General features: G+C 39.3%; 1 protein-coding gene across 4 annotated transcripts in view; it reads left to right on the top strand.

Annotated features, from left to right (window-relative positions):
• The first annotated feature begins 1 nt into the window (after position 1).
• FANCD2 (FA complementation group D2) overlaps positions 2-12,707 on the top strand; it is a 62,761-nt gene continuing 50,055 nt past the window's right edge. For 3 of the 4 annotated variants that reach the window (XM_060631740.3, XM_060631743.3, XM_078442765.2), the window contains exons 1-9: positions 2-229; positions 2,318-2,396; positions 4,554-4,694; positions 5,271-5,338; positions 5,735-5,838; positions 6,449-6,509; positions 7,437-7,489; positions 10,217-10,295; positions 11,320-11,444. In XM_060631740.3, the coding sequence (XP_060487723.1) occupies positions 2,333-2,396; positions 4,554-4,694; positions 5,271-5,338; positions 5,735-5,838; positions 6,449-6,509; positions 7,437-7,489; positions 10,217-10,295; positions 11,320-11,444 (695 nt within the window). In that variant the 5' untranslated portion in view covers positions 2-229; positions 2,318-2,332. Of the gene's footprint in view, positions 230-2,303; positions 2,397-4,553; positions 4,695-5,270; positions 5,339-5,734; positions 5,839-6,448; positions 6,510-7,436; positions 7,490-10,216; positions 10,296-11,319; positions 11,445-12,707 lie in introns of all 4 variants that reach the window. The other variant, XM_060631741.3, reaches the window with a different exon arrangement.

The following is a 12,707-nucleotide window of genomic DNA, read 5'->3' on the forward strand; positions in this document are numbered from 1 at the left end:
GGCGAGACTTGGTGGCGTCAGCGTGGTGTAGCGCCGGGCGCGCAAGTCGAAAACGAGGGGCGGAGACGGCTTCTCGCGGGTGAGAGGAGTCGCGGTCGTCGTCTCTCGAGGCTCCGAGCGTCTGTGGTCTGGTCGCTAGGTCCCGGCCGAGTCCGGCCTTTCCTTCTGGGGCTCCGCACCCCAAACGTCGGCCTCCTCATCTGCCCTGTCGTGGAATTTAGCCCCCCAGGTACCTCCCTGCGTCGTTAAAATAACAAAATGAGAAAGGCTTTTACCCCCAACTCGTTTCCGAAAGACTTAGTCCGGACAGCTGGCCCAGCCCACCAGTCTGTCCAGGCTTCTCTGGAAAGGAGGCATGTTACGGGCTTGCGCCCTGATGTCAGACGGCCATGATTTACCTTAATTTTTCTGTCTATAAAATGGCTGATAATGGTCATAGATACTTCACGAGGCAGCGGATGAAGAAAACGCTTAGCAGGGTGCGTGGTAGTTAGTAAATGTTAACTATTTTTGGAAGACATCGTTCTAATTAAGAGTGAGTATCGGTGGTAGGTAGTGCGGATTCTGGAGTCAGACTGCCTTAGGATCCCATTTATGCCACTGAAGGAGAATAATAATGGTACCTCTCTCCAAAAGGTTAGTGAGTAATGAGGTATTCATTATAAAGCACTTAAAATCGTTCTTGTTAGTTATTAATATTTACTTGCCTGCCATCCATTCTCATTTAGCGAATATTTCCCGAAATTTTATTCCAGGTACTGTGCTAGGCACTGGGGATGCTGAGATAAGTCATTCCGGGTTCCTGTTGTGAAGGAGCCCTGCAGTCTAATGTGATGTGGTAGGGGATCCTAGATACACTCTGTGGAACAGGGAAGCTGGAGTTGCAAACCGCCTTGGGGATAGGAGGAACATTTTTCAAGGAAGATGACATTTGGCCATGTCTTTCAGGATTAGTAGTTTCCAAGCAGAGAGGAGCGTTTCAGGTGAAAAAAAAAACCTTATGCAAAAGTGCTGAGACCAGGAATGTTCTGGTTTATGAGAGACACTAGGAGGCCCTTAATGTGGTTCAGGCCCTCCCCTACCTCTGCAGTTTCATTTCTTCTTTGATTTTTTTTTTTATGCTTATTTATTTTTGAGAGCGAGAGTGGGAGAAGCGTGAGTGGGGGAGGAGCACAGGGGGGACACAGAATCTAAGCAGGCTCCAGGCTCTGAGCTGGCAGCACAGAGCCCGATGTGGGCCTCGAACCCATCAACCATGAGATCATGACCTGAGCCGAAGTCAGATGCTTAACCCACTGAGCCACCCAGGCACCCCTCTGCAGTTTCATTTCTGACTACAAGCTCCTTACTTGTTCACTGTTGAGTTTTTCTCTGCCTGGACTACTCTTCTCATACATCTTCTTTTTTTATTTATTTATTTTTATTTATTTATTTTTAAAAAAAAATTTTTTTTTTCAACGTTTATTTATTTTTGGGACAGAGAGAGACAGAGCATGAACGGGGGAGGGACAGAGAGAGAGGGAGACACAGAATCGGAAACAGGCTCCAGGCTCTGAGCCATCAGCCCAGAGCCTGACGCGGGGCTCGAACTCACGGACCGTGAGATCGTGACCTGGCTGAAGTCGGACGCTTAACCGACTGCGCCACCCAGGCGCCCCAACATACATCTTCTATTGGTAATCTCCTGTTTCAGCCTTCAGGTCCCTGCTTTAATACCATTTTCTCAGATGATCCCTGAAAAATTGTCCCAGCTTTTCTTCATCTCCCCTACCCATATCTAGACTAAATGTCCATGTAAGCCCTCATAGCATCCTGTACTTTTGTAGCACTTACACAATGTAGTTAAGTAACTACATCAAGATCATTCATTACTATAATTTAAATTCCCTGAGGGCAGGGATCATGTCTTGTTCACAATTCTAACCCCAGCACCTGGGACAGTCTCCAACATATAATCCTGTATTAACGAGTTAAAGGAGATGGTAGATTGGGGCTAGATGATGAAGGATCTCGAATGTCAGAAAGAGAACTGGGTTTTATCCTTCAGCAGGAAGAAAGTGGTCTGGCTATAGAGGCAAGTAGGTAAAGTCTTGAAAGCAGGGGAGTATTGACCAGATACAGGAGTTGAAATTCTCTCAGCACCTGGATTTAGACAGTATTAATGTAAAGACTTCTTTGGTATAGAAGTGTAGAAGTTCTTTGGCTTTTGATAGAGTAGTTTTCTTTGAGCTATAGCTTTGACTTTTCAGGATTTATCTAGCTTCTAGAGGGTAACTTCTACCCTCTGACTTTGCTCTCAAAAGTAATTTAATTACAGAAGACTTTGGTCAGAATGGTTCCCAAGAGAAGGCCGTCAAAATTGGAGGATAAAGAAAGCCTGACAGAAGAGGCTTCCAGTAAGTATCTAGTTATTTGTTGTTTTATTCCCTATAACAAATGTGTGAGGCACTTACAGAGAAAGTTCCTCCTTTCAAGCTGGGAATCATCACGACTTAATGGTTAGAACACACAGAATCTGGTATCAGGAGATTTGGGATTGAGTTTCTGCCTCTGATTCCATGTATGACTTTGGGCATGCCCACTGTCTCTGAGCTTCAGTCTCCACATCCCTAAGAGGAATGAGTATTATAGAGCTCATCTACTTACATCATCTAGATGGTGAGAAAAAGGTACAACATAGTCTGTATCCTTTAAACTTGTGGTCCCCTTTCCTCCCTTAAAAGAAATTATGGGGGCATCTGCCTTGCTCAGTCAATAGAGTGTGTAACTCTTGGTCTCGGGGTTATGAGTTTGACCCCCCCCCCCATATTGGGTGTAGTAGAGACTGCTTAAAAGTAAAATGTTAAAAAAATTACAATACAGATAGACTGATGTATGAAGGAAAGGCATCATATCAAAGCAAACACATTAAGGGTGAAGAAACAGTGTAAATTCTGTCCATATGAGAATGTGGTGGACAGAGGCCCTAAGAGTTCTCATGAAAAGAGGTTGATTGTCTTTTCATTTATTATACTCATCTACTCTGTTAAGGTAGTTCTAACTTGTTACATCATTAAAGGAGAAGAATAAATAATCATACTTAATTTCAAGTATCTGTTTTGTTTATCATTATTTAAATTTATTTGTTTGTTTTGAGAGAGAGAAAGGGAGAGAACTCGAGCAGGAGAGGGGCAAAGAGAGAGAGGAAGAGAATCCCAAGCAAGCTCCGCAGTATCAGCACAGAGCCTGATGCGGGGTTGAACTTTCAAACCATGAGATGGCCTGAGCTAAAATCAAGAGTCGGACACTTAACTGACTGAGCCACCCAGGCGCCCCATTTATTATGTTTTATTACTTCTCTTGGGTTGAAAACCTTGGGATAAAACCACTCTGGGCTTTGTACTCAAAGGCTTGATGCAGGAGAATCTGCCTGATTCTTTCTACCCCTGCATCAAGTTACGTGCATCAAGATTATTACCTCCTGGAGAACTTTTTAAAATTCACACGCCCAGGACCCATACCTGAGATTTTAATTGAGTAACTATGGGATGTGACCTAAGAATGCACTTTTTTTTTTTTAATGTTTATTTACTTTTGAGAGACAGAGCACAAGAAGGGGAGGGACAGACAGAGCAGGAGATATCGAATCTGAAATAGGCTCCAGGCTTTGAGCTGTCAGTGCAGAACCCAATGCAGGGCTGGAACTCACAAACTGCAAGATCAAGACCTAAGCTGAAGTCAGACGCTCAACCGACTGAGCCATCCAGGCGCCCCTTTAAGTTTATTTATTTATTTATTTATTTAATTTTTTAAATGTTTTAATTATTTTTGAGACAGAGAGACAGGGCATGAGCAGGGGAGGGGCAGAGAGAGAGGGGGACACAGAATCCGAAGCAGGCTCCAGGCTCTGAGCTGTCAGCACATAGCCCGACGTGGGGCTCGAACTCACGGACCGTGAGATCATGACCTGAGCCGGAGTCGGACGCTTAACCGACTGAGCCACCCAGGTGCCCCTAAGTTTATTTATTTTGAGAGAGAGAGAGCATGCACATGCAGGGGAGGGTAGAGAGAGAGAAAGAGAAAGAATCCAAGCTAGGCTCTGCACTGACAGCACAGAACCCAATGGGGCTCGATCCCGCTAATCGTGAGACCATGACCTGAGCTGAAACCAAGAGTCAGATGCTTAACTGACTGAGCCATCCAGGTGCCCCAAGAATGTGCTTTTAATAAGCTTCTCAGTGATTCCAGTGCAGTGGTTTGCAAACAACAGTTTGAGGCACCCTGACTGCTTTAGAATTTGGGTGATTAAACAGTTCCATGGTTATTTTTATTAGAAGTGGCATGTTTTGAATTCTCCAAATCAAAATGCAATAGATAAAAATAATTCTATTTATTGATTGTTTTATTTGTACGCCACTATGTCTGACCATTGTTAGAGATAAAATTTTACTATAGCATCAATTTCAATATAATTCTTCAAGAACCCATCAACTTTCCTCTTAGGGTTATTCTAAAGTTTACATTTTTTAATCTTTACTGTTTGTCACATTCTTGAAAATTTTGTTTGTTTTCAGAAGCCAGCAAGCAACCACTTTCCAAGAAGACAAAGAAGTCTCATATTCACAATGAAGTGGAAGAAAACGACAATGTTTTTATAAAGCTTCTTAAAACATCAGGAGTTATTCTTAAAACAGGAGAGAGTCAGAATCAACTAAGTAATATTTTAATTTAAATCTTTTCTCTGGGTTTGGTGCAGGGCTCAGCACTGAATCATGGATTTTCGAAATAGAGGCAATGAAGATTAAAAATAGAAGTATTGTCTTTCTTGAGACAAAATTAACGTTGAAATTGCTTTTTAGAGAATATTGTTATAGTTTTTGGTTCTGATTAATGCATGTTAAGTAAAGTAATTCTAATTTTTTTTAGAAAAAATTATATACTTGTATTACTTTGTGTTTTATTGTGGAAAAATAAATTAATACTCGAGAGTAATTAGATCTGTGTCAGAATAATTTCAGACGAAAATTTATAAAGCCATGTAAAGCTCTGCTTTTAGGGCATAGATTACTTTATTCTGCTAAGATTATGGCATATCTTTTTTGGTACACTTAATAGCTATCCTCTATCAGAGCTAAATCTGTTTTACGATGGGTTTAGAAAATTTAGCTCTGAAATTAGGTTGAAAATATCTTTATTGGCTTCATCAGGCAGGAAACATAGGTCTTTAGGAAAGTAAAAGTATAGTGGGAGATATTAAAGATTCTGGTGACCATCTGTTTTTTTCCTCATAGCTGTGGATCAAATTGTTTTCCAAAAGAAGCTCTTTCAGACTCTGAGGAAACATCCTTCTTATCCCCAAGTATGTGTTTCTTCCTGGTACTTTTGCTTTTTCCAGCACTACTCTGGAATTGGGGATTTAAAGATGCAGGCATAGGGGTGCCTGGGTGGCTCAGTCAGTTAAGTGTCCGACTTGGGCTTGGGTCTTGATCTCAACGGTTAGTGAGTTTGAGCCCCACATCGGGCTCTGTGCTGAGAGCTCAGAGCCTGAAGCCTGCTTCAGATTCTGTCTCCCTCTGTCTCTGACCCTCCCCTGCTCACACTCTCTCTCTCTCTGTGTCAAGAATAAACATTAAAAAATTAAAAAAAAAGATGCAGGCATAAAGTTGAATGGGCTAGAATGATTTTTAGTTAATCTACAGCAAATGTTAAACTAAAAATCTTAACTCTTAACCTTTTTTTTTTCAATGTCATTAAGATAATAGAAGAATTTGTTAGTGGCCTGGAATCCTACATTGAGGACCAAGACAGTTTCAGGAACTGCCTTTTGTCTTGTGAACGTCTGCAGGATGAGGAAGCCAGGTATGGAGTGGAGGCATAGAATCTTGCTGAAGTTTAAGCTGTTAACACTAACCAAATTGCGGGTTGGGGATGAGGGGAGAATGCATTTTTTTTGTAATTTCACTTTATTTTTATAACCCTTTTTTCTTGGGGCACCTGGGTGGCTCATTGGTTGAGTGTCCCACGTGGTTTTGGCTTAGGTCATGGTTCCAGGGTCGTGGAATCAAGCCCTGCGTTGGGCTCCATGCTAAACATAAAGCTTGCTTGAGATTCTTTCTTTCAGTCTGCCCCTCTTCCTGTTTCTCTCAAAAAAAAAAAAAAAAGAAGAAGAAGAAGAAGAAAAAGCAACTCTTTTTTCTTCAGTTTTAACCTAACCTTTAAATTATTAATTTATGTTTATGAGACTAAGAGCCCAGGGTGTTTTCTGGAGTGTGTCTCATCTGTGTTGATAGAATTTTAACTCTCTTAACAGCCTGGTTTAAGAGCCATCTTCTCATGTTCTGTATTTCTGGTATAAGAGGATAGTTTCTTTTTAAATACTGTATATTTAACCAATTTTATGAAGAAAAGATGGTAAAAATATTAAAACAGGGAAAACAGAACAGAAAACGAATGTCTTTTTTTTTAACAGCATGGGCGCATCTTACTCTAAGAGCCTCATTAAATTGCTTCTGGGAATTGACATATTACAGGTGAGACTGTGCCACATTTTCTGTGAACAATAGATGGATGTGATTTGTGGTGTATGCCCAAGTATAAATGGCATAAAGGGTCAGGTAGGGTTAATCGGAGAGTTTGGGTTTGCAGTAGTTTACCATAGCCCTGTTGCAGAAATATATCTGGTAAGCCAATATCTGCAGCTTTGGACTGAGCTAATTTAATTAGCTCAGTACATTTCTTTAAAATATTCTATATTCCCTCAGCCTCTGATTCTTGATTTGTAAAGCTTCCTCTTGTGTGTCTGTGTACCTTATATATCTCTGCCATATTCACATTTGTATCGTCTCCTATATAGGTTTTTATTTGCTTATTAACTTGATTTACCCTTTTCCTCCTCCTCTCTTTTAATATGTTGAGTGGATAATGCTTTGACATGTTTTAAATGTTTCACATTATAAAAACATATACAGTGGAAATTCTTGTTTTACCCTGTCCTCCATTTTTTTCTCTTTTTTTCTTTCCCACTGCTAATCTTCCCACACTCCTATCCCTTCCTTCTCTTTGGAAATCTTCAGTATAATTTAGTTAGATTAAATTTAAGAGCCCTCTTGTTCCTCTGGAGTGAAATCTTCTCTTTTTGCAAACTGTTGGATAATTTTTTAAGTCTGCATTTCATGAACTAACAGTTGTCATCGTATTTAATATTATTATCTGATTATTTTAATACTGCATAAATCATTTTGCAATTTTTTTAAAGATACATTAATGACAAGTCTTTGTATTTCAACAACTTATATTCGAGATATAGCCAGCATTCAAGTGGCCATTCTTAAAATGAGATTTTAATTATACCAGAGTTGTTCCTCCCAGAGCTCTTGTTGGAGCACATTATGGCTAATTATATATTTCTGTTGTGTATTTCAAGACCATCTCCTAACTCCTTATGTCTTCTTTTTCAGCCTGCCATTATCAAAACCTTATTTGAAAAGTTGCCAGAATTTCTTTTTGAAAAGTAAGTGGAATTACTCTGGAATGCTTAAATTACTTTTGTGTACTTAAGTTTCTCTCTGAAAAGATTACTGTGAAACATTGGTTTCTCTAAAAGTCATATTGATCGTGACACCAGATTCTTAAGTGACTACTAAGATTTTACTAGGTGTATTTTGAAAAAATTTAATCTGTTTATATGACTGCATGTTCCTAGAAGGATATACCATAAACTGGTAATAGTTGTCTCCAAGGAGGGGAGCCAATTGCTTGGTGTCAGATGTTCTATGAATACCATTCTTTACCTTTTCAATTTTATGATGTATGTGTGTGACTTTTTTTTTTTTTTTAATTAACAACCTAATAGAAAAGTAGAAAAAGGTCACAAATAGATAATTCACAAAGAAATACAAGAGTGTCAAACATTTTTTTAAATACTCAGTTTCACATTTAAAAAAAATAAAAAGTAGGGGATGTGCCTGGGTGGCTCAGTCAGTTAAGTGTCCGACTTGAGCTCAGGTCATGATCTTGTGGTTTGCAAGTTTGAGCCCCGCATTGGGCTCTGTGCTGACAGCTCAAATCCTGGAGCCAGCTTCAGATTCTGTCTTCCTTGCTCTCTGCCCCTCCCTCACTCTCCCCCTTTCATGTTCTGTCTCTCTCTCTGTCAAAAATAAACACTGAAAACGAATTAATGCTCAGTTTCATTAATAATTAAAAATACAAATTTAAAACAATAAATACATTTTTTTCCACTCTCAAAGAATCTTTGTTATTCAGTGTAATGAACAGTCATGCTTTTACATTACTAATGAACATAATAAACTGGTTGAAGTCATTCTGAAGGGTATTAGGTTGTGTGTATCAAAACCTTCCTTAGATTTTGCATACTCTTTTTTTCTTTAAAAAAAATTTTTTTTTAATGTTTATTTATTTTTGAGAGACAGAACATGAGCAGGGGAGGGGCCGAGAGAGAGGGAGACAAAGCAGGCTCCAGGCTGTGAGCTGTCAGCGCAGAGCCCAATGCGGGGCTTGAACCCACCAACCATGAGATCATGACCTGAGCCAAAGTCGGATGCTTAATCGACTTAGTCACCCAGGCGCCCCTACTTTCTCGTTTTTAATGTGTTTTTTCTTTTTTTTTCTTGAAGTTTGTTTATTTTCAGAGAGAGAGTGAGACAGAGGGAGCAAGCAGGGTACGGGTAGAGAGAGAGGGAGATAGAATCCCAAGCTGATAGCGTGGAGGCTGACATGGGGCCTGAACCCACACACTATGAGATCCTGACCTGAACCAAATTCAAGAGTTGGACACTTAACCAACTGAGCTACCCAGGCACCCCTAACATGTGTTTTTTCTAGGCCTTGTATATAATAATGATGATAATAATAATAATAATAATAATAATAATAGTAAACTTACAGATAGTTCTTTACAAATTTGTGCTTTGCCTGAATGGCTCACACTAGTTGCTTTATGTCTTTTTCAGCAGTTACATTTGACTGCACTAAACAAACATTGAGAACACGGTCAAGGAAAGGAATGGAAGGTTGTCCAAAACTGTAGACATAGGAGATTGAGGAAGGCAGAGACTGTCATTTTGGGGGAAATAATAAGTGAGCCAGAATTTCTTCATCTATAAATGATTTTCAGTACTTTTACATAATCTAATTTGACCTTCTGTGTTTCCAAAGCACAGTGCTTGCTTTTATTGGTACTTATCATAGTGATATATTTAATATTCTACCTTTTAAAAATATTCTTGGGGCTGTGTGGCTCATTGGATTAGGTGTCCAACTGTTGATTTCAGCTAAGGTCATGATCTCACAGTTTGTGGAATTGGCACCGCATCTGACTCTGCGCTGACAGTGCTGACAGCACAGAACCTGCTTGAGGTTCTCTGTCTTCCTCTCTCTCTGCTACAACCCCCCCCCGCCTCAAAATAAATAAATAGGGGCGTATGGCTGTCTCTGTCGGTTAAGCACCCGACTTCAGCTCAAGTCATTATCTCATGGTTTGTGAGTTCGAGCCTCAAATCTGGCTCTCTGCTCTGAGCTTGGAGTCCACTTTGGATCCTCTGTCTCTTTCTCTCTCTACCCGTCCCCTGTGTTTCTCTCTCAAGAATGAGGAAGCATTAAAAAATAAATATAAATAAGTAAATAAATAAATAAAAATATTCTTCTTACTCAGTTTATTCAAATTTATCGCCTTGATTTTTTTTATGTTATTATTAAGAAATACTCTACAGACCTTTTTTTAAAAGTTTTTTTTAACTTTTTAAAAATTTTTTTCTTTTTTTCTTTTTATTTTTGAGAGAGAGAGAGACAGAGTGTGAGTGGGGGAGGGGCAGAGAGAGAGGGACACACAGAATCTGAAGCCGGCTCTAGGCTCCGAGCTGTCAGCAAGAGCTTGTTGTGGGGCTTGAACTCACAGACTGTGAGATCATGACCTGAGCTGAAGTCGGTCGTCCAACCAACTGAGCCACCTAGGTGCCCCACTCTACAGACCCTTCTTAACCTTTCTTTAAATGCTCCCCAGATGCCGCCACTGTTAACAGTTTAGTGCATCTTCTTGGATCTTTCTCAACATATACGTCTCATGATTTTCTTGTATCATATGTCTGTCTAACACAGCTTGTAATGTGTAAATGTTCAGTAAGTGTTCATTCAGTGTCTGAAATGTTTTGTGCAGTATTAAGGCTTGCTGTTGTGTAAGTCAGAAAGGCTAAGTTTCTGTCTTCTTGTCCTAACATTTCAGTGTGAACAGTGATGGACTTAACATGCCCAGACTCATCATCAGTCAGCTGAAATGGCTTGACAGAATTGTGGATGGCAAGGTAGGCTTTGGGACTTGTTCTGTCTCTTAGATTTAGAGAGTCTGTTTTCCAAATTTAACCAAACTTTTGGAATTTGCAGGGTTTTTTTTTCTTAACTGAAAATTCACATTTTTCTGTTTATTTGTTAGCTTTTTTCTCCTGTCATAATTTGAGAATCATGGATATTTCACCTTTTAAATTTCTCCAAAATTTTTTTTTCTAATTATGATGAGTAGATATCATCTATTAAATAAATTAAAAGAATTGAAAAGAAGTTAAGTAGCTGTCCAAAGTTGAGAGATTACTGTTTTATTTCTCAAAAGGTATGAGATGCCACACCAGCCTACCGCACTGCAAATATTTAATTTGATTGCATATGAGGAAAGTTTTAGAAAGTTTTTGCAATTAATGTGAATTGTTATTAAGCACCTCAAAAAATTGGATCTTTTTTGAGCCTAGGGTTAAGGCCTATTTCTTTTCAGAATTCATTAATTCATTCTATTAATTTTTGTCAGACATTCTAAGGCTAAATCTTTATTTGGAAGAACATGAGTTTTAGAATCTCCTGTGGGCTAGAATTTTGGGTCTGTCACTTTTTGTGTATCTTTGAGCAGCACATATCCTCACATTTTAAAAATGGGAACTATCGGTGTACCTGGCTAGCTCAGTCAGTAAAGGGTGCAACTCTTGATCTCTGGATCATGAGTTCAAACCCCACGTTGGTCATGGAGCCTACTTAAAAAAAAAAAAAATGTAAAAAAAGGGGGCGGTGGAATTGTCACACAGACTCCAGAGTTGTGAAGATTAAATGAAGTAAAGTATATAACAGACCCATTAGATAATATAGTATCCACTGTACTTTTTTTTTAATGTACCATCCCATGTGTGAAAATTCCTGGGTCATTTACCTCTCCATTTAGGCTTTGAGTTTATGTATAGGTGTCATATGATACACAAGATAATTCCAGCTATACATTTAACGAGGAGGAAGTCTTTCTCTGTTCTTGGTAATGTGCAACAGTTCTAATGGCCTCTTCCACTGCAGGATCTCACCACCAAGGTCATGCAGCTGATCAGTATTGCTCCACTGTACCTGCAGCATGACTTTGTTACCAGCCTACCTGAGATCCTAGGGGATTCCCAGCATGGTGATGTGGGGAAAGAACTGAGGTGAGTAAGTTCCCACTCTGGCAGCCTTATTGCTGCAGTATGAAACAGTAGTGGTAACATATTGATGGCATCTACCTTCCATGAACAGGTATGGGATTTGACTTGTTTTTGTAATAATGAGTATATATTTGATGCATAAAGTAGACCCATCTACTTTTTTTAAAGTGGTATACCTGTTGTGAATATGAAGTCTGGGTTATGATTAGGCGTATAAACATAATCCCTTTGTTTTGTTAGCATATCTTCCACCCAAGGAGTCGTCAGTTATGACTGCATGTCCCAATCATTTGTGGAGCTTATCAAACATCTATATATTCTTTAGTCCCTAAATGATTCATTCTGATGTACATCACATCAGACCCAGTGTTGAGAGCATTGCTTACTATCATTTATGTGAAAAATAGTAATTGGTAGGGCAGTGATTAAGGAAGGGAGAACACTATCCCTATGTAATAGTGTTTCTGTTTTAATGCAATTTCTTGCTTATCCTTGAAATAGTTTTTAAAAATTCAATTTGTAATACTTCCTTTTCTTTAGATATCTGCAAAGCTACCTCTAGAAATGTCCAGTGATTGCTTGCCTTTGTGTTTTTGGGCAGTATGCTCCCTCTGGGTATAGTACTATACCATCCACTTGGCCTGCTTAATTCCAGCTTGTCGTTCTGCATAGCCTTTTCTTAGAATCCATCACTGTTCTCTGCTCCTGTAGCACCCTGCATGTATATCTATCCTACTTGCCATACTTCATTGTAATTGGTGTAGGTTTTCTTCTTCTTCTTCTTCTCCTTCTCCTTCTCCTTCTCCTTCTCCGCCGCCTCCGCCGCCTCCGCCTCTGCCGCTGCCGCCTTCTTCTTGCTTTATTATTATTTTTTTAAGTAGGCTCCATGCCCATTGTGGAGTTTGAACTTACTGAGATTGAGAGTCATGTGCTCTAGCAACCTAGCCAGCCAGACACTCCTGTTGTAGGTTTTCTTTTTCCTTTTTTCCTTTTCTCAGGAAGGATATGTGCCAAACTCAGTAGTAGTTACCTCAGGGTACTAGAGATGGTGAGGAAGAGCTTCTTGTTTGTACTCTGTTGTTTGAATTTTCTGTAATGAGCATGTATTTTTTAAAAATCAAAACAATTTTTAATGAAATAAACTGTAAACAAATTCAGTGGAAACAAAGTGTATCTTCTCTTCCCATACTCTGAGTGATTTTTCTAAGTAATTATCTGCTCAACTCTGTTAAAAGTTGCATAGATTTTCTCTTTTTCCACCATTCA

The sequence above is a fragment of the Panthera onca genome, chromosome A2, assembly GCF_046562875.1.
Source record: "Panthera onca isolate mPanOnc1 chromosome A2, mPanOnc1 haplotype 2, whole genome shotgun sequence".
In the NCBI taxonomy this organism is placed as follows: domain Eukaryota; kingdom Metazoa; phylum Chordata; class Mammalia; order Carnivora; family Felidae; genus Panthera; species Panthera onca.